Source organism: Pristiophorus japonicus, chromosome 13 (assembly GCF_044704955.1).
Source record: "Pristiophorus japonicus isolate sPriJap1 chromosome 13, sPriJap1.hap1, whole genome shotgun sequence".
In the NCBI taxonomy this organism is placed as follows: domain Eukaryota; kingdom Metazoa; phylum Chordata; class Chondrichthyes; family Pristiophoridae; genus Pristiophorus; species Pristiophorus japonicus.
In genome coordinates, this window is record NC_091989.1 from 106,692,337 (window position 1) to 106,714,300 (window position 21,964).

Below are 21,964 nucleotides of genomic sequence, written 5' to 3' on the forward strand. Positions count from 1 at the left end.
TGTTCTTGGTCTTCAACAGTTTCTAAGAGGGATTTAAGTCTTTATTACATAAAAATAATGGTGGCAATGTTTGGGCAGCCACCAGCCATTCATGTTTGCTGGTGCCTGTCTTTCCACTCCCCCCATACACACACTTCTCCCCAACAGTGTTCTCAGCATGCCATGCATTATGCTCCAGCAGCATTAAAAAAATACTGAAATGGTTTAAGATCAGCTCATTGGTGCCCAGTGTCGAGGTCCCACATTGAGCAACTCACCACCAACTTCTGGGTTGTTATATAATTTTGTCATCCCAGATTTTTTAGGAAATGCTTCTGCACAGGTTTCATTGACCCTCTGAAGAGGGTCCAGCTCAAATTGGAGATACCTGCCTCATGACCTTCTCAACCGAAGGCCAATTGTGCTGCGAGAGTTACTCATTTCCTCATGCCGCCAATTTATCAAGGGACAGGGATGTGTGAAGTAGATCAGAATCGAACTGGGCTGGAAGGCAGATTCCATTTTGGAGCAGTTGAGATGTAGCTCTCAGCCCTATGTTTTGAGCCTGTTATGTTCAATGTCAGATAATTCAGTCATTTTAATTCAGAATCCCTCAATTCGAGAGCCTTATGGCTCCACCAATAGAAAAGAACCAGATTTGGGCAGCCACAAAACTCATATCAGAGAGGCCTCAGCGTTAAAAAAATTAACTGTTTCCAAAGCCCAATACGATTAAAAATATGAACATTTCCTGAAATGGAAAGATATGGTCATTAATAAAGGACAACTTACACCAGACATTAACACCGGCTTTGCATCTGCCTGTTGTATTTCAAAGGAGTTTTAATATGTGTGGATAATAATGAATTTTCAATTTTACGTCCAGGTGGAAAACAGGCTATAATGGCCCGACCACTCATTACGCCCCGTCCGACAAGCCAATGGAAACGAATATCGGGTGGGATGTAAAACCCGTTGTCCACCTGACAAAGTGAAAATGTACCCGATAAATTAAAATAAAATCCATAATGAATGGATTGATCGTGAGACTGGAATTTATATTTAGGAGTTGCTTCTGGTCATTGCTACCTGAAAGGAAGACACATTGCCATTTGTTCAAGTGTTGGATACAACGCAGTGTGGTACAGAACTAAGAACCACGGTAAACTGGGCCGAGGCTGCTGATGAGAGAAGCTAAGAACTATTAATGACAGAGAGGACAGACTGTATGAACAAATGTTATTGTTTACTGAGGAAGAAATTGAAATGACTACTCACTATAATGTCTCCTCCTTGTACGAACTGGAGACGGGACTGGAAAACAGCCATGTCCACCACGTAAATCAGATCACAAAAATAATCCATCAACAGCCACAGGTGGATGTTATCGGGTGTTTGGTAGGGAAAGGTACAACGCACAGGGATTAACCAGACATTCCAATTCCAAGCAAACACCACGATGGCCAACCACAGCACATACAATGGATCTATTATGGGAGACAACAATAACTGTGTTACATATAGACTTAATACTGTATTATACAGTATAACTAACAGTGAAACCCAATCACAACTGAAGACATGGTAATATAAAGTAACAGAGCAACCTTAATCACTGTGCTCAGTTAGCCAACTAAACCAAGATTGGCATTTCTGACAAGTTACATTTTAACTAACCAGCAACAGTAAAAGAGGGCATCCAATCACAGCACATTAACAGTATGCAGTGTAACTACCACAGTAAGGAGGACATGTCACTACAATTAGCATTTGTGTGTGGTACAGGGGCACAGACGGGTGATGTTACAGAGATGGAAGTAGGTAATCTTTAGCATGATACTGCCAAGTGCTTTGGAAATAAAGTCAATACAGTACAGAATCTACCCCAAATTCATTATTTGATACAGAAACATGTCAATTAACATCTCTGGCTATGATATTTAATGGATATGAGGATGATATGGCACTGCCTGACAATATCTTTCTTTTCTCCGCAGACGAACCTGGATTAATTGGTCTACAAAGACCGTACCAGCAAGCACCAAGGCCATCAGTATTAAATATCAGCAGTACTAGTATGAGCACCACTACCATTAACATTAGTGTAAGCACCTCTACAGCCAGCTCACTAGTTCGAACATCAACACAGGAGATGTGACATTTACACAAACGCAACCTAACACATCGCCAGCAGATGAACACTTACCTGGCAGACAGGAGCTCACCAATGAAGGAATGCCTCCTATCCAAACCCATTTCAGGTCACAGGCCTCAATCCCAAGAAGATAAGCAAGTGGATATGGAGCTCAGTAACCAGAACTGCAGGGCAATGCCACTGGTAGAATAGCAGGCCATACAAGTTTGAAATGAAAGCTTACAGATTCTGTAGGCAGACTGCAGAATTCTTAAGAGTGGAAATTTGATTATACTCTTTAGTGAATCTTGTTGCTGGAATAGAATGAACTATCGAGACTTGTTTAGCTATCAACATAGAGGCAAGATTGGAATAAGGCCAGCTCTCTAAGCAGCTCTGCAGTGAGTAGGGGTGGGGGTGGGGTCAGAATTTAGGGATGACACACAGACTAGTTTTGGTTAAGTAGTTAGCTAGATGGTTGGTCTCCCTCAATGAGTAAATGCACTGCCCTGGGTGGAACACAGCCATCTGGGCAAGCGGGATTATTAGTCTGTGCTGAGTTGGACAGGTCAACAGTTGGGCTTGTTACTACTGACAACTGGCTACAAGTGCTCAAAGGCTTGGAAGGAGAAAAAAAATCAATTGGTTTTCTCATTACTGGTAACTAATGATGGAAAATGTGCTCGAAATCAGATTGTATGGAATAAAGGGTGAAATCTGAGGACCACTCTGCAGTCAATATTAGGATATTTATGTGTGCTTAGAATGATACATGTACAATCAGCACTACAATGGCAGGCTGCACACCAGCACTGTCTGGGGTACATCCTAGTTCGACCTGCGTGGATATCCGCCTGTTGAATCTGCATGCAGCAGCTGATCTACGTACCGAGTGTGTTTACACAGGCACTAAAACTTCAATATAAATACTGGGGCCAAGACACTGCTGCACTGGAGAGACCCACTATAATATGGTTCAGCTCCTCTCATTATCTGCCCCAGAGTAGGTCTTTTTTCCTAATGTCTTGTGGAATACAGCATGTAATATGTGACAGGAGTAGATAGTAGATACCTTCTTTCTCTGGTAAAGCTTATCAGTGAGTGCTTTAACCACTATGGTTTTCCCGTACAGATATTCCCAGCCAGAGAGAAGGTCACTTCGTTCCCCTCGGGAGGGAAGTGGAGGGTACGCCAGAGCCTAGTCAATGTGTTCATCTCCACAGAGCTGGTTATAGAGTGGCATTGCTAGAGACTGAGGGGGAGGCGCTTCTCGAATGATGCATTATGTAGATGGCACTATCATTGTGGCTTTGTGAGACTCTGCACCTGCACCTGCATTAAACCATCATTGTGAATGGAAAGTTTGTTCCTGGAAACAAACCACCAATTGAAACAAAATCTCAGAAAAAAATAGTCGGAAGAAAATGGAGCATCAGTGGTTCAGGTGTGTGCAGTGTGGTGCAGGCCAGATATGTGTATACCCTAACAGGGAAAACCCAGGAAGTGGTATAGTGGTGTTTTGATGGTAAGTGACTATGACATGGATGAAGAGGAAATGAAGAATTGTAAAATGTAACGACAAATTTATGCACTAAGGTTCACTCAGGTTGCCTAGACCTACTCACGATTGCAATGTTCAGTCTACATTAAAGCTCCTCCGCTCCTCGGGAGTTTGTTCATTGCATGCTTCTTCAAAAAAAGAACACTTATTTTGTGTGGGTAGGCGGGATCTTTTTTGTGCAACAAGGTGTGAGATAGCAGTGATTGGAAAGGAACACTTTGTGTCTATGCCAAGCATTCCCAGATTAGCACTAGCACAGGCTAGATACAGAATAAAGCTCTCTATAACCTGCCCTGTCAAGCATTCCTAGGTAAGTACAGTATGAGTCACATGCAGTGTAAGGTTCCTTCTCCACTGCTGTGACAAACATTCCCAGTTAGGTATAGCACGGGTTAGGTATGAAGTTAAGTTTCCTCCACACTCCCTTTTGGGAATAGCAAAAATTAGTTGATTTTGATGAAGTAACAGAGAAGGTCGATGAAGGGAATGCAGTGGATGTTGTCTACATGGATTTTAAGAAAGTGTTTGAAAAAGTGCCACATAAAGGGCTGTTAACAATATTGAGGCTCATGGAATAGGATAAGAAACTGGCTTAAGGACAGAAAACTGCGCGTCATGGTGAATGGTTGTTTTTCAGACTGGAGGATGGGGACAGTAGTGGTCCCCAGGAGTCAGTGCTAGGACCATTGTTTTTTGATATATATGTAAATGACTTGGATATTGGAATACAGAGTAATATTTCAAAATTTGACAATGATACCAAACTTGGAGGTTTGGCAAACAGTGAGGATGATACCAATCGGCTGCAACAGGACATGGATAGGCTGGCAGAACGGGCAGACAAGTGGCAGATGGAATTTAATAGAGACATGTGAGGTGATGCATTTTGGCAAAAGGGATAGGGAGAGACAATATAAACTAATGACACAGTTCTAAAGAGTGTGCAGGGACAGAGGGACTAGCTACAAGGTTAGGCTGGAGAAGCTGGGGTTGTTCTCCTTGGAGCAAAGGAGGTTGAGGGAAGATTTGATAGAAATGTACAAGATTATGTGATGGGTTTGGATAAGGTAGACAGAGAAAGGCTGTTCCCATTAGCTGATGGTAGAAGGACTAGGGGACACAGAGTTAAGATTTGGGGCAAGAGATATGGGGGGGGGGGTGGAGCAGAATGTGAAGAATTCATGTGCATATATATTTGAAGGTGGCAGGACATATTGAGAGAGTAGTTAGCAAAGCATATGGGATCATGGACTTCATAAACAGAAGTATTGAGTACAAAAGCAGGGAAGTTATGCTGAACCTTTGTAAGGCTCTGGTTAGGTCACAACTGGAGTATTGCGTCCAGTTCTGGTCACCACACTTTAGGAAGGATGTGAAGGTCCTTGAGAGGGTGCAGAGATTTACCAGAATGGTTCCAGGGATGAAGGACTAACTACAAGGTTAGGTTGGAGAAGCTGGGGTTGTTCTCCTTGGAGCAAAGGAGGTTGAGGGGAGATTTGATAGCGGTGTACAAGATTATGATGGGTTTGGGTATGACGGGTAGACAAAGAAAAATTGTTCCCATTAACTGATGATACAAGGACTCGGGGACACAGATTTAAGGTTTTGGGCAAGAGATACAGGGGGAGATGTGAGGAAGAACTTTTTTGTGCTGCGAATGGTAATGACCTGGAACTCGCTGCCGACGAGGGTGGTGGAAGCGGAGATGATCAATGATTTCAAAAGAAAATTGGATAGGCACTTGAGGGAAATAAACTTGCAGGGCTATGGGGATAGAGCGGGGAAATGGGACTGACTGAATTGCCCTACAAAGAGCCGGCATGTACTTGATGGGCTGAATGGCCTCCACCTGTGCCATAATGGCTCTATAACTCCATGGGGGAGAATTTCGGTCGCACCTCTGTTGTGGTGTTAATCCAGGCGGAGCGGTACTTTTAGTGCCTTGAAAAAGTTTGCGTCTCCCGCCCAGAAATTCGTCAGAATCGGTCGAAGAGCTGACTGGGGCGATAAATCAGCCGTTGCACACTAGAGCAGGGGGGGCCATAATGAAAGTTTGGTTGGTACATTTTGCAGACCCATTGCGCATGTGCGGAACTCCAAATCAGATCCTGCGAAAAGCCGAGTCTTAAAGGCGTGACATAGTACTGCACCCATTCAAGTTTTCAAAATCGCTTGTTTTCAACCTGTACTGTTATGTCTGTCTGTTGCTGCAATCTCAGAGGCTCACGCACCGTGCTGTGTGAAATGTTGCACTGCCTGTGACCTCCAAGGGCAACGCTTCCTCACCCCTTTAAGTAGCCACCAGTTAACGATTCTGCCAGCCTGTACCCATTGTTTTTCCAGACGTTGTTATTGGTGGGCACTCAATGAGGCGCACGCACTGAATTTACCGACCGGGGCGCAAGCATGCGCGTTGCACCAGGAATACGTCATGATCGGAGTGATCGTCAGCAGCCAGGCACTAATGGTTTGCGCCCCCTGTTAGGATGCTAAAAGCTGCACACCCGGACGCTAAGCTCCAACACTCGCATTATGGCTGCACTGAGGCAATAGACAACCAAAAATCCAGCCCTATGATTCTATGGGCTAGACTTTCCACTTGGTGGCTAAGGCCGAAAAAAATGGGCCTTGTTCCAGCGATGCGGGACGTATCGCCCGTGCTGATCGCCAGCTCAAGGCCCATTTTTTTTTTGCAATTTTCCATTCGGCCTTACCCCAGCGATGTCAAATAGATGATGTGATTTTTCGGCGATCTCACAATCGCCCAAAGAAAACGGAAGTGAATGGAAAAAAAAGCTTCCCTAGCAACGCATTACTGCGCATGTGCAGGTTGATGTTTTTTTCAGGTTGATGCCCTTTCCCGCGTTTTGAGAGTTCAAGGGTCTTCACACATGCTCAGAAGCTCTGTGTGGGTCTGGGAGAGAGAGAGAGAGAGAGGAGAAAGGAAGCAGGTATTTTGACAAAGCCTTAATTCATATCAATTTAAAGAATGGAGGGATCTGTAGAGAGGCGAAGGGCCAAGCCCTTCAGCAAGGAGGCCAATGAGACCCTAGTTAACAGTGTAAGCGTGAGGTGGGAGGATCTGACACGGGGTGGGCATGGGAAACCTCCACCCCGTGCATATCGGAGGATTTGGGCAGAGATTGCTGACGTGGTCGCGTCGACATCTAATGAAGCGCAGACACCGGACCAGTGCCGCAAAAGATGGAACAGTCTACTGGCGGCTGCAAGAGTAAATTGAAATTTATATTTGAAATCATCCATATTTATTATTTAATGATGTATGGAAATTCTAATTAGAATCTGCAATGTTATCTCGTAATCTTTAAGCATAACTAAATATCTAAATTAGGATTAAATTATGATTACATTTATGCACCACAACATAAATTTGAATGTTACAGTATGAAATATCTTATTCCTATGCAATGTAGTGCAAACTTGTAATTGAACTTATAAATCTGTCAGTCTTAAATGTTTATTGCCAAATCCATTTGCTTATGCCGTGCAATGTTACCTTATCTATTACAGAAGAAAATATCTATCAACCAGCGAGAGCAACGCAGGACGGGCGAGGGCTTTGCCATGCTGCGGTCGCTCACCACCTACGAAGAGCTTGCAGTGGCCTTGGTGGGGCCAGAAAGCCGTTCAGTCACACCCATGGTGTGGCCGAACCCAGCCTAGAGTCACGTGAGTAATGAGAACTGTGCATTGTGCAATGTGCGAATCAATAGTAAATATTTGTTACACGGGTAATCCTATGCAATGATACTTTAATTTGATATATTATTGAGTTATACTATTGAGATGTACTATTGATCTTCAAATGAGGTCATGTTAGGCCTGGTGAGTGCTTGTGCATATAGGCTAATGGTAATGTTTTGAGTTCTTGAAAAATTGAGATGAATTGATTTGAATTGTTAAACATTATTTATAACTTCCATTTGACTTTCAAAGGTCAACAAGTATTAGTGGAGTCCGTCCACTGACCATTCAGGAACCTCCCAGGAGGAAGAGCCAGAGGAGGAGCCAGTGCAAACTCCTGCTGTTGCTGTGTGTGAGCAGGAGGAGGAGGAGGAGGAAGAGACGGAAGAACAGGAGATTTGTTTTGTGGGGGGAAAACAACCTGCAGCCATCTCTTTTGAGATAGATGAGGCACCGGGACCAAGCGGTGTGCCGGTGGTGACTCCAAGGCACGTGACATTGCAGACACCGACCCCACAGTGGTCCAGTCAGCGTGATATGCACTTGCCTGCCACGATGGACCAGGCAGAGAGCTTACTATCCCTGTGCAGGGAGACGGTCGCGACCTTGTCCAGGGGCCCGCGGGTTTCTCAGCCAATTGGAGCCAGTTCTCCACAACCTGGAGCGAGACCTGTTTATCCCGACTCTCTGCTTCCTGTCTGCCAACCAGTTCTCTATCCACATCAGTATATTACCCCCAATACCATGTGCTTTAATTTTGCACACCAATCTCTTGTGTGGGACCTTGTCAAAAGCCTTTTGAAAGTCCAAATACACCACATCCACTGGTTCTCCCTTGTCCACTCTACTAGCTATCATTACTTAGAAGTTCACTTGGTATTATTACTTAAATGGTCACTTGTTATTATTACTTAAATGGTCACTTGTTATCAACACTTAAATGATCATTTGTTATCATTACTTAAATGGCCACTTGTTATTAATACTTAAATGTTCAATTTCTTCTTCTTCTAACGTTTTGGGGATTTGAGGGAAGGGTGGGTTGGTGCTGGGGGTGGAGGGTTGGAGGGAGGGTGTTGTTCATTAGTTCTTAAAAAAAATTTTGTTTCTTAATAAAAAAAAATTTCTACAACTTTTGTACCTTTTTTCTTAGTTACATAAGTTTTACAACGTACAGTTTTTCACGCATACTTGTTTGTTTATTCTGTTTCCCCACAGAAATGAAACTTTTGATTAACCGTAACTGTAATTGAATGTTTGAATATCAACAACAATAGTTCATGCGAAGCGTTCATTAATGAGCTGCTGACGCAAAAGCTTAGCAGCCGTGTAACTGCCATTGGCTACTGGTCTTCGGGAAAGGTGTACTGGTACCAGTGCTAGATCGTCATGCTGATTAAGCTCCCCATGTCCTCGCCCGAGTCCTCTCCCGCCTGTTCCTCCTCTTCATCCTCACCGGCTGCCTCTTCTGTCTCATCTCCTTCTGGAGGTGGACCTGCAGCATGATCTGGCATTATCTGTCCTCTCTTTATAGTTAGGTTATGCAGCATGCAACACACCACAATAAACTCTGCTACCTGATCAGGGTGGTACTGGAGGCTGCCTCCGGAATGATCCAGGCATCTGAAGCGCTGCTTTAGGACTCCACTTGTCTTTTCAACGATGTTATGAGTCGCTATGTGACTTTCATTATACCGTTTCTGTGCTTCAGTGACAGGATTACGCAGAGGGGTCATGAGCCAACTGGCAAGGACATATCCTTTATCCCCCAGCATCCAACCGTGACCTTCTGGCTGATTGGCAAACAGGTCAGGGATAGCACTTTCACGCAAGATGTGCGCATCATGGATGCTGCCAGGAAATGTAGCATTTACTATCATAATTGTTTGATTGTGGTCGACAACAAGCTGCACATTTAGTGAGTGGAACCCCTTTCTGTTACGAAACACCTCCGCGTTCTTTAAGGGTGCTTTCAGGCAATGTGCGTGCAGTCTATTGCTCCCTGCACCTTGGGGAAGTCTGCTATTCTTGAGAAACCCAATGCCCTCTCGGTCTGTGCCTCCCTGGTCATTGGGAAGCTTATGAAGTCCATCCTGCGAGCGTAAAGGGCTTCAGTCACCTGTCGAATGCAGCAGTGTGTAGGGTGCTGAGAGATATGGCAGATGTCGCCAGCTGAAGCCTGAAAAGATCCCGATGCGTAGAAGGCTAGGGCAGCAGTAACCTTCACCTCAACAGACAGTGCGGTTCTGATAGTGCTGGAAGGCTGCAGATCATCCTTGACGAGTTGATATATCTCATAAATGACCTCCTTCCGGAATCGCAGCCTCCTAAGACAAGCATTTTCAGACAAGTTCAGGTAGGATTGCTTCTCCAAGTACCTTCGTTGGCTATACGGTCTCTCCTCTGTCTTCGTCTCCATCCACGCATTACTGTGCCACCTCTTCGATTGATCCTTTCAGTAACCAGTGTGTGAGCAGTTGCAATTAAAGGCAGGGAAAGCATAGGCCCCATCACTATTGATAATTACTTTCACTTATTTTAATAATCTCTCTACTCTATACTCTCTAATCACTGTAGGCTGCCCTCTCTGTACTCTCTAAGCTGTATACCAGTCAGTTTGATAGGCCTCAACAATATTATTACATAACTTCACTATGTAAAACCTATTTACAAAATAATTCCAATATATGAGATCTATTTAGCATAAATAAGTTGATAATACCTATTTATATTCCCAGTCCCAAATTTCTGAGTACAATTTTCTTCAATTTTAATCTCTAAATGACTTACAACTAATTCTCCACCCTTCCTCCAAAGTTCAAAATGGCATCCGACGTGCCCATTTCCTTCTCTTAGCTCCTGAAAAAGCAACTATTTCTCAGCACTCTTTTGGGCCTTGCATCGGCCCAGCGAAGTGCATGCTAGGTGCTGAAACTTCGGATGGGCCTTGTGTGGGCGATCATTTGGGCGATCATCTCAGTGATCAAAGTGGAAACTTAGGCACCTGTTTTTCTGGCAATGTTTTGGGCCTAGTTTCCACTTGTTGCTCAAAATGGGCGATAGAGGTCCGTTTTGGGCGATAGATGGGCCATAGATGGGCAATGTAAAGTGGAAAGTCTAGCCCTATGAGTAAAGCTTTCTTTTAACTGTCTCAACAATACAACTTAATCCCAATTTTAGAAGTGCATCTCCTATTGCACTTATGTGCTATTCGTATTTCTACACCATCCATCCTTGTTGCTCTCTATTTGAAGGTGATGGTCTAGTGCCAATTTGTGGGGAGTTTTGTGTCATGGACTTGTGTTCGCACACAACTAGATTGAACTTTGTTTCACTTATGGCCCAAACAGCCTGAAGAGAAAGAAGGTTTTATTTCTATCAGGCTAGGCTGATTTCAAATGCAATCCACAGAAATAAAGTAGTGTGTCCATCCACTGCACCACACAATAATCTGCTTGGTACTTGGTAGTGATATTGGAATCTGCTGAAACCACAGCAAAGACAAGAAGATGTATTTATTTGAACCAAATCACAAGAGAATTGTTACTTTTTTTTTGCCTCAAAGCATCACAGAATCACATTTAATACAGTTATATAAATGGGAAGATGGTCAAAACTGAAGCTGTATATTAATGCAAGTCACACCAAACATCTCCCAGACTGTTGTTCTAATCAACATTGTTCTTTTAACGCCTGTAACACTGTCACCATTAGATCCAGTCAATTAGTTATTGCTCAATTTAGTTATTGCCTGGACTAGTTATTGTTGACTATGTCCTGCTCTGTGCGATACTATGAATTAGTTACTACTAACATTACTTGGACCATATGTTGTTGACTAGATGAAATTCTGTGGACTAGTTCATGTTCAAATTAGCTCCTGTTGCCCAGTTACTGCTGAGACTACAAACTTTTGATGAATTATTGCTCAGCTTGTTCCTGTCCATCAAGATATTGCTTTGATTAGATTCAGTTGATAAGTCATTGATCAAATTGTGGACGGTTGCTGCTCAGGCCAGTTACTGCTCAGATTGTTTCCTGTAGGCGAGTTAGCTCTCAGACTAGAACATGTTGACTAGTTCCTGTTGAAACAGTTCTTGTTGAGGTGAGGTCCTACTGACTAGCGACAGCTCAAGCTAATTTCTGTCACCCAGTCTTTGTTGACTACTGACTGCTCAGATCAGATCCTACTGATTAGTTCCACCTCAGCTAAGATCTTGAGGATCAGTTACCGTTCACACTTGTACCTGCTGACTAATCTCCTGCTCAGATAAGGTCCTGCTCATCAGTTACTGCTCAGCTGGGTACTGCTGGGTTTAGATCCCATTGACAAGTTACTGATCAGACTATTGATTAGTTGCATCTCATACCAGTTACTGCTCAGACTATCACAGTTACAAACATTACTTTGAAAGACAGTCCCAAATAAACCTACTGCTGAAGGGATCAACGCTGGATGGAAACCCCACTGATTTAATCCGCCTGATCCAAGGTTCAGTTTTAAACCTGCAGCACATCATTTCACAGTAGTGCTCCTCCTTCTTCTCCTCCTCTTCCTCCACTGGGGGTGGGGGAAGGGCTTCTGAGGCCTTCTTCACTGGTGCTGTAGTATAAAGTAAACAAACAGTCAGATTTATTTGTGAGCAAGTCAAAAACATTTTAGCTCCATAACAGAGCAAATTAATTTTTTTTAAATTGTAATTCTATAGCCCCGCTCAAGACTCAGGAAGTCCCAAGGCGCTTTACAGGCAATGAAGTACTTTTGAAGTATAGTCACTGTTGAAATGTAGGAAATGTGACAGCAAGGAGTCACAACGATATCCTCATCACCCACCCACCCCACCCTGCTGTTATGGGCAGTGCCCCTAACCCTAAGATTTAGGATAGATGCAAGGACACTCCGTGAGGCAGACAAAAATTCCACCCAGCCTAGATCCACCCCCTAGGAGGATGTCTCAGGAACTTCTCGGCCAACTTTAGACATCAGATAAGAGGCTTTCATTCCACCAGTCTGGCCAGGTTTGGAACGCAAGTCAAAGAACTGAGAGGAGAGTACATTAGCCCTTTGAGCCATCCAAGTCCCCCTGTTCTGTTTGTATCTTCCTGTGTTCCTCTACATTCATTGCTACCTAATCCCACTGTATGAAGTTCTGTGAAATCTTAACTGAGGTTCGTTCAGTAGTTCAGACAAACTGTCCAATTATGCCAGCCATGATTTCACATTGTTGTTCAATGCACATACTGTTTACCAACCCCATCCCAATCACCATGTCCTGCCCCCAATTTTCTAATCCCTTTACTTACATGCAGTTGGACTTTGTTCATCTTCAGATGCATCAGGGTCAATGAGTTTTTCCTTGACTTGTTCTGTTCGTTCCCTAAAGAGTTTCACCAGCTCCTGGAGACGCTCATTAATAATAGCACTGGTAATACTTGTTGTCGAACCCTGTTGATCACTGAAATTGAACAATAAAACTGAATTCAGGCACTTAGCTTTCCAATACAAGGTGTGTCTGGTGCCAATGTTGCAAGTGTAGTCTGAGGTCACTAGTGCCAAACGCATCAATATTCCAATTTAGCCCAAGGGCTGTGCTGATGTGAGAAACCGTACTAAATATAACTTATTGCACAACATGATTGTAATTCTAGTAACCATGTCCATTTTGTCCATTCACAAATATATCTATCCCTTGTGTAGAAGATGTGCTCCATTGAAACCTCTTTTGTAAACATTGGCCGCTCTGCTCATCACCCACCCTGCTCACCACCCACCCTGCTCACCATCCACCCTGCTCACCACCCACCCTGCTCACCACTCACCCTGCTCACCACCCTGCTCACCATCCACCCTGCTCACCACCCACCCTGCTGCTTTACTTGTGTGTTCTGATCTGGGGAATGCCTGCTTCTGCCTGATCCATTACCGTGCCCTGCTTGCCACTCCAACCCACTCAGCCTGATGACAACATGTAATGCTCCCAGTTCCTCCACTGCTGCTTCCAGCTCTGCTTCTACTCCAGTACGGCTTCTATTCATGGAATTGAGCAGCAGGACAGCTGGGGATTAATGAAATAAATAAATATATGCAGCCTGCAATCCTGCTTTTATGGTAGGAGGAAAAGCTGGAAATAAATTTAATAAATGCGGCATCAATTCATGGAGCCCAGCTTCTGGGGCTGATTTCCATTTGAGAATTGATGAAATAAATACATGTGTGCCCTGAATAAACACAACTTCAGGTAAAAACATGGCATTACCAAATTAATTAAATGAATGGGATAAATTCAATCAGGCTATCCGCTTTCACCCTGCTCCTCCGTGGCCCTCAAATTCCTCTTCCTACCTGCTCTCTCTCTCTTCACTGCTCAGTATCCATTCCTCCCTCTAATTACACCTCACAATTTACCTCTAATCCAAACTGCATCCCTTACATAAGAGGCTAAACCCATGTGTTGAGGTGTGCGCAGCCACCCACAAGCAGTTGAGACCACCGTCCCCACTCTGGGGCATCTGTATTCGAAAACCTGCCCCTGTGATGTAATTTGCAGCCAGCACCATTTGACAATTACCTGGAACAATGGGGGGGAGGGAATGCATAAAAAATAATGGCATCTGTAGCAGTACAAAGGACTCAGAAAAATCAAGCATGAAAACTGCTATAAATTCCTGCCAGTCAAGGGACAATGTAAATCTAGTTCCATCGTCAACTTGGAGGTTGGTCTGGCTGTGCCAAGCTTGCACAGGTAACTCCTGGGATGATTCATCCACACTGTCTTCATGGGAGGTGAGCTTATTTCTATTCAATAAAGACAATTAAATCACAGGTCATCACAGGCCCATCAAAAGTCATCACAGAGATATTCCTGTCTCTGCCAGATGCCAGCAGGACAAGGACCATAGGTGACATCCTTTTTATCACCATGATATCAAGTTGAACTACAGCATCTTCACACCAGGGATGGGAAAGAGACTGACAATCAGTTAGAAGTTTCTATCTTTCACACATCAAACCAGGAACTGGAAGCCAGATTGGACCAAGTTTAATGGGTTGTTGATCACTCAGCCCAAATATCTTCAGCTGGTAATTATATTCATATTGACCAGTATCGAGATATATTTAAATAAAATGCTGAAAATACACCGCACCTAAAAATATCAAAGGGTCTTAGACCTGGAATTTCAGCCTGTCTCTTCTTTTTAAGATGCTGAGTATTTCCAGCATTTTCTGTCCAATTTGTGGCCTAAGGGTTAGGAGTGAAAGGAAACAAACAGGCTCTCATTGCTACAGTGTACGGTGTGTGTTGTTGTGTGTCTAATACTAGCTTAGCACTACTGTATTGTATGTGCTTCTAACATTAATACTACTGCACAGCATTGGGTTGTAACACTGCCGTGCCATTTCTGTATAATGCTGATTTGTAACACAAGCGTGCACGACTGTACAGCACTGGTCTGTAACACTAGTGTGGCCCTAACAGTTGGTCACTTACTGCAGATTCTTACACAAACTGAATGCATGACAAAGAATAAAAGATAAAAAACAATGAGATTGTCAGTGTGGAGTTAATTAATAATTGGATGGGTGGCTATGAATGGTGACAGGAGGAAGTGGCTTGTAGAGGTTGTGGGCGACCATTATATTAACAATGTCAGTCAGTAGTGGCATGAGGAGATGGTATTACTGCTGGGTTATATAACTCGATGAAACAGAACACCCACACTCACCAAAACCTAATAAAAGGTTTCTGTTTTCTAGTTACATAGGGAACTAAGAAATACCCCAGTGGGTAAAGTGGTGCTGGCAGGACAAATAGTGGGAAACCTATTTGTACTCTATATTGGAAAGCTGTGCAGCTTTAGCCAGTTGAACTCCAGCAATTTCACTGTGCACACTTAGGCTCCCTAAGCCTTAGCTTTGCCAACTTGTGCCAAAGCGCTCTGGACTTAGGGAAGTGGTGTGTGTACATACAGGGAGAGCATGTGTAATCAGAAATGCTGCAAGTGTAGATGTCTCAATAGATTTTTTTTTGGAGACTTAATCGCAATACCAAATAAATCGCAACTGACCAAATAAAAAAGGAGCTGGACAACTCTTGTCCCAATTGCTTTTGATTTTATCTTTGGGACCGTTTGCTAATGAAATTGGTCATGGTGGGTTAAAATAATGTTACGTGAAGAAGACTCCCAGACACCCATTCCTCAGTGTGTTGTCTTCAACCTTCCTTTAGGTGGAAGACACTAAAAGCAGCCCAATAATTGATAATCAAGGAGGAAGGGGGAAAGGGAACTTAAAACAATCACTATCACTAGAGAAAAAGTACTAGGCAAACTAATGGACTAAAGGCGGACAAGTCCCCTGGACCTGATGGCCTGCATTCGAGGGTCTTAAAAGAAGTAGCTGCAGAGATAGTGGATGCATTGGTTGTAACCTACCAAAATTCCTTGGATTCTGGAGAGGTCCCAGCAGATTGGAAAACCACAAATGTAACGCCCCTATTTAAGAAAGGAGGGAGACAGAAAGCAGGAAACTATAGACCAGTTAGCCTAACATCTGTCATAGAAAAAATGCTGGAGTCCATTATTAAGGAAGTAGTGGCAGGACATTTAGAAAAACATAATACAGTCAAGCAGAGTCAGCATGGTTTTATGAAAGAGTTCTTTGAGGATGTAACGAGCAGAATGGAAAAAGAGGAACCAGTAGATTTCCAGAAGGCATTCGATAAGGTGCCACACAAAAGATTACTGCACAAGATAAAAGTTCACGGGGTTGGGGGTAATATATTAGCATGGACAGAGGATTGGCTAACTAACAGAAAACAGAGAGTCAGGATAAATGGAGAGTCAGGTTGGCAGACTGTAATTAGTGGGGTGCTACAGGGATTAGTGCTGGGGACTCAACTATTTACAACTATTTAATGACTTGGATGAAGGGAACGAGTGTAATGTAGCCAAATTTGCTTAAGATACAAAGATAGGTGGGGAAGCAAGTTGTGAAGAGGACACAATGGGATATAGATAAGCTAAATGAGTGGGTAAAAATTTGGCAGGTGGAATATAATGTGGGAACATATGAGGTTATCCACTTTGGTAAGACAAATAAAAAAACTAATTATTATTTAAATGAGGAGAGATTACAAATGTTGTGGAAAAGAGGGATCTGGGAGTCTTTGTACATGAAACACAAAAGTATGCAGATACAGCAAGTGGAAAGTTGGCCTTTATTGCAAGGGGGATGGAGTATAAGAACATAAGAACATAAGAAATAGAAAAAGGAGCCCCTCGAGCCTGCTCCACCATTCAATGAGATCATGGCTGATGGACTCCGCTCCACTTCCCCGCCCGCTCCCCATAACTCCTTACCCCATTATCGTTTAACAAACTGTCTATTTCTGTCTTAAATTTATTCAATGTCCAGCTTCCACAGCTCTCTGAGGCAGCAAATTCCATAGATTTACAATCCTCTGAGAGAAGAAATTTCTCCTCATCTGTTTTAAATGTGCGGCCCCTTATTCTAAGATCATGTCCTCTAGTTCTAGTCTCCCCCATCAGTGAAAACATCCTCTCTGCATCCATCTGCAATAGTGTAAAAGTAGGGAAGTCCTGCTATAACTGTACAGGGCGTTGGTGAGACCACACCTGGAGTACTGCAAACAGTTTTAGTCTCCTTATTCAAGGAGGGATATAGTTGCATCGAAGGCAGTTCAGAGATGGTTCACGAGGTTGATTCCTGAGATGAAGGAATTGTCTTATGAAGAAAAGTTGAGTAGGTTGGGCCTATACTCATTGGAGTTGAGAAGAATGAGAGGTGATCTTATGGAAACATATAAGATTCTGAGGGGGCTCGACAAGGTAGATGCAGAGAGGATGTTTCCCCTCATGGGGGAATCTAGAACTAGGGGGCGTAGTTCTTTGGAATTCTCTACCCGAGAGAGCTGTGGCGGCTGGGTCACTGAATATATTTAAGGTGGAGATAGACAGATTTTTGAATGATAAGGGAGTGAAGGGTTATGGGGAGCGGGACGGGAAGTGGCGTTGAGGCCAGGATCAGATCAGCCATGATCTTAGTGAATGGCGGAGCAGGGTCGAGGGGCCAAATGGCCTACTCCTACTCCTATTCCTTATGTTCTTGACAAGCTGTTCCAGCTGCTGATCAGCCTAAGTGTAAAGAAGTACTTTCTGGTGTCTGTCCTTAAGTTACCCTTCTCAGCCCTGAATGTGTGCCTGCTCGTTCAGGTCTATCTACAAGTTTGGTTCCGAGGTTATATTCTTTAAGTGTCTTTTATATCGCTATAAGGATGCCTCTGAGACATCTTGCTTTGAGGCTGGCGATCCCAAACCTCACATTGCTCATATCTCTCTTATGCACCACTTGTAGGGCCTCTACACATGGATATTGAAAATTCGGTGCAGGATCGGCAGCATCAAGTTAGAAAATCAACCCTTTATCTCAACATTGAAATGATGAGTCTATTGTAGCTCTCAGGTGCCTTTGAAAGTCTCCTTCTGCTGATTATTTCCTTCATTGTAAACCTGTATTGCTCAATCATTCTACCTATGTGCCATACTTTGTATTCCTCGGTATTAATTCTTTATTTAATTTGTCTGCTTAGTTACATAGCAGATCTAAGTCCTTCCGCAAAATGTTAGATGTTTCCTCATCCCGACTTATCTTCCTATTTCACAGCTTCAGCATGAATGGCGCAGTGAATTTAACTGATTTGGCAATATATTCCAGCATCCTGTTTCTTTTAATTATGTTTGCTACTCTTTGTACCGTGTGAAGGAATTCTACATTATAACTTCTTAAAAAATTCTACCTTATAACTTCTTTAAAAATGAGACAATTGTTGAGATAGCATTCAGCTAAGTTGGCTAGTTTTGGAGTCCCAGCTTTGAAAGAATTCTAGCTTCAAGGGCTGACCCTGGATAAGCAACTTTATTAACTTCTTAAAACAGGACAATTGTTGAAATAGCAGTCAGCTGAATGGCCTAATCTGGATTGTCCATTGCATAAACCAATGGCATCTGCCCTCTTGACCATAGCTTGGTGATCGAACAATGGACATATGTAGATACAGCAGTTAGACCAATTGAATGGCTAAATGTTAAGTACCTATCGCATAAACAAGACCAAATTCTTGGGACTATGCATATTTATTGTATAACTTCTTTGAAAAGAACACATGTTGCAACAACACTCAAGTGCCCATGGCACAAACAAATGACACCTGCCCTTTGAACATAGATGGTAAACTCACAATGGCCATGTTTTGACACAATGGTTAATAATGCAAAGGTCAGCTAAAAAATAACTAGCGATAATAAACTTGACCAACAAGAAAAGGGTATAAATATTGAGAGCTCGAATTAGATTTTTAGACTCGCTTAGAAGGGCATAAGCGTTTCTCGACTATCAGAGTGAGGCAGAAGGCATCGTGCCTGCTCTATCGCCTTCTACTACTCGGGGATTTAAGGTAACTGCTACCTTGATAATTGATGGATATCCTGCTTAAATAATTTTAGAACTGTAATCCTGTAACGAAGTTTAGATTTAAAAGTGAGATTCTCTACTAGAAATAAGATTGTATTTTTCATCTTTTTTAAGAACTGTTTACATTGCGATTGACTGACTCACCAACTGTAAATTGCAGATTGGTTCTTTAATAAACCTCTATATGTTTTAGAATTGTTTCTCATGGTCTCGTGAACCACATCTCGTACACTCTTTCGGTGAAGAGGTACACTACTGAGGAGAGATTCCCGGACCTTTACAATATCCGAGACATTACATTCTGGCTGAAACTTGTTTAAAAAGTGCTATCTGGAGGACGGTAACATTTTCGGGCCATTCCTCTCCTTTAGGGAGAGATAGACCGGACCATCAGACCCATTCAGCGTCTTTAGGATTTGGCTACCTCAACCTTAAGTTGAGAGTAAACACTTGAGAAATATGCCTGATCCAGGGATTGTAAAAATCACCACAACCTGATAAGCAAATTAACACCCTAAATCTCTTTCCCTTGCCAAGTTCTATTCCACCTATGGAGCACACTTGCCTCCCATTTTATTTCCAATATTCAGCATTGGCCTTATTGAATATCATTTGTCATTGCTCAGCTCAGCTGCAAACCCGGTCAAGCTTTCTTTGTGAGCTGTTGGCTGCCAAATCTGCAAACTCTAGCCCCTTATTTTGTTGGCATCTGCATTGAAACTGCAAATTCAAATCCTGGAGGAATTCCTGCACAGAGCTCTCCAGCACTCAACTAAATCTTCCACCAGTGCAATCTAGCAACCTTCACAACTACTGCATCCATCTCCTAATCCGCACTGACCTTAGTTTGTGCTCATACCTTTGTGCTGACTTGGGGACACCAGGTACTGCAAGTGTCCGGCTCTTGTATGGTGAAGAGGGTAACTGAATTGGTGGCAACTTGCCAAACCCGGATATTAAGGAATCCCCTTCAGAATCCACATCTTCAATGTTGACTGAGGGTAGTGAGGTAGTATGAGGATCTAACAAAGTAAAGAGGCGGATAAGAAGGAGGTGAAAGCATTGAGCACTCGCCGAAGATACCATGTACTTCCCAGAGCTCTATATGGTTATTTGATGTTACGACATACACACACTGCTTTAGGTTAGCATATAAAGATAATACATTAATTTATCCCGGAAGTGTGACACTGTTGAACTGAACAGACTCTATTATAATCACAGTGCCAGCAACATCTTACCATTACACTGGAAACTTCTGGTGGGTTTCTAAGCCAAAACTTACCCAGTAACAGACCCCTCCACTTCATAAGACATCTGGGAGATTCCTGTGGTAATCGCTCTTTGACTACTACTATTTACTATTTACCTCCCAAAATGGACTATTCCTGACCCCCCCCCAAAATTGATCAATCTCCTCATTGTTACATTGCTGTTTGTGGGAGCTTGCTGTGTGCAAATTGGCTGCCGAGTTTCCTACATTACAACAGTGACTACACTTCAAAAGTACTTCATTGGCTGTAAAGCGCTTTGGGACGTCCGGTGGTCGCGAAAGTCGCTATATAAATGCAAGTCTTTCTTTGGTGACAGATTAGGAAAAGGGGAGGTGCAACGAGACCTGGGTGTCATGATACATCAGTCATTGAAAGTTGGCATGTAGGTACAGCAGGCAGTGAAGAAGGCAAATGGCATGTTGGCCTTCATAGCGAGAGGATTTGAGTATAGGAGCAGGGCGGTCTTACTGCAGTTGTACAGGGCCTTGGTGAGGCCACACCTTGAATATTATGTACAGTTTTGGTCTCCTAATCTGAGGGAGGACATTCTTGCTATTGAGGAAGTGCAGCGAAGGTTCACCAGACTGATTCCCGGGATGACAGGACTGACATATGAAGAAAGAGTGGATCGACTAGGCTTATATTCACTGGAATTTAGAAGAATGAGAGGGGATCTCATAGAAACATATAAAATTCTAATGGGCTTGGACAGGTTAGATGCAGGAAGAATGTTCCTGATGTTGGGGAAGTCCAGAACCAGGGGTCACAGGCTAAAGATAAGCGGTAAGCCATTTAGGACCGATATGAGGAGAAACTTCTTCACTCAGAGAATTGTGAACCTGTGGAATTCTCTACCACAGAAAGTTGTTGAGGCCAGTTCGTTAGATATATTCAAAAGGGAGTTAGATGTGGCCCTTATGGCTAAAGGGATCAAGGGGTATGGAGAGAAAGCAGGAAAGGGGTACTGAGGTGAATGATTAGCCATGATCATATTGAATGGTGGTGCAGGCTTGAAGGGCCAAATGACCTACTCCTGCACCTATTTTCTATGTTTTTATGTTTTACTTTAAGAACTCCATGTCTAAGGCATATTCTCGTTATACTTTTTGTAGTTTTGAATGATAGTTTTATATTAAAAACTAAAATAATGAGCTATTATGAGAAACTCACTACTGCATAAAATCCATTTGAAAATGCTTTCAATGCCCTTCAGGCTCTTCCTCCAGTGAGCTAAGCACTGTGCAGCAGGGAATTCTGAAATGATCTGCTCTGCTGGTCAGCGAAACCCCAAGTTACAGGCCGATAACTTTGACATAGTCCAAGAGGGGAAAATCTCACCTTCATACATGGCTTTGTTTTAAATAGTATGTCCAATAAATGTATATATTAATTTGCATTTGGCACATTTTAGTTAATTATCCAGCTCCTTAATCTCCTTGCATTTTAGTGCACATTAATAACTCGTGGTTTTATGCTTTGAGTTTGATGATGTTCCTTTCTACTCAGAATTATTTGAATGGAATCAGATGCAGCTCATTGTTTGACATATTCCGTTTTTTCCCAATTGAATTTCAGGAAGGCCTCTTAAAGATGAATCTTAATGTTACTTCCAGTAGTAAATAGCTGTTGTTGCAATGTGATCCCTGCTGACAGCCCAGATTCAACCAGGATCTGAAGTAAGTTGATCAGTATTGTCTTTTTGATCAAGATGAACCGTTGCACCTCTCCGCAACATTCCTTTTACAAATGTAATCCAAAAGCCCAAGGGATTAGAGTGACTACATTAAAGATTCACAGGGAAGAAAGGAGTTTTATTGCTT

At 42.9% G+C, this 21,964-nt stretch overlaps 1 protein-coding gene across 2 annotated transcripts in view; it reads right to left on the minus strand.

Moving 5' to 3' along the window:
* The window catches only part of LOC139278737 (cyclic nucleotide-gated channel beta-1-like), a 320,039-nt gene that overhangs the window by 292,287 nt on the left and 5,788 nt on the right, over positions 1–21,964 (minus strand). For both annotated transcript variants that reach the window (XM_070897829.1, XM_070897830.1), the window contains 4 exons: positions 19,730–19,892; positions 12,684–12,835; positions 11,815–11,982; positions 1,258–1,466 (listed from right to left, as the gene is read on the minus strand). In XM_070897829.1, coding sequence (XP_070753930.1) covers positions 1,258–1,466; positions 11,815–11,982; positions 12,684–12,835; positions 19,730–19,892 — 692 coding nt within the window. The remainder of the gene's footprint in view (positions 1–1,257; positions 1,467–11,814; positions 11,983–12,683; positions 12,836–19,729; positions 19,893–21,964) is intronic.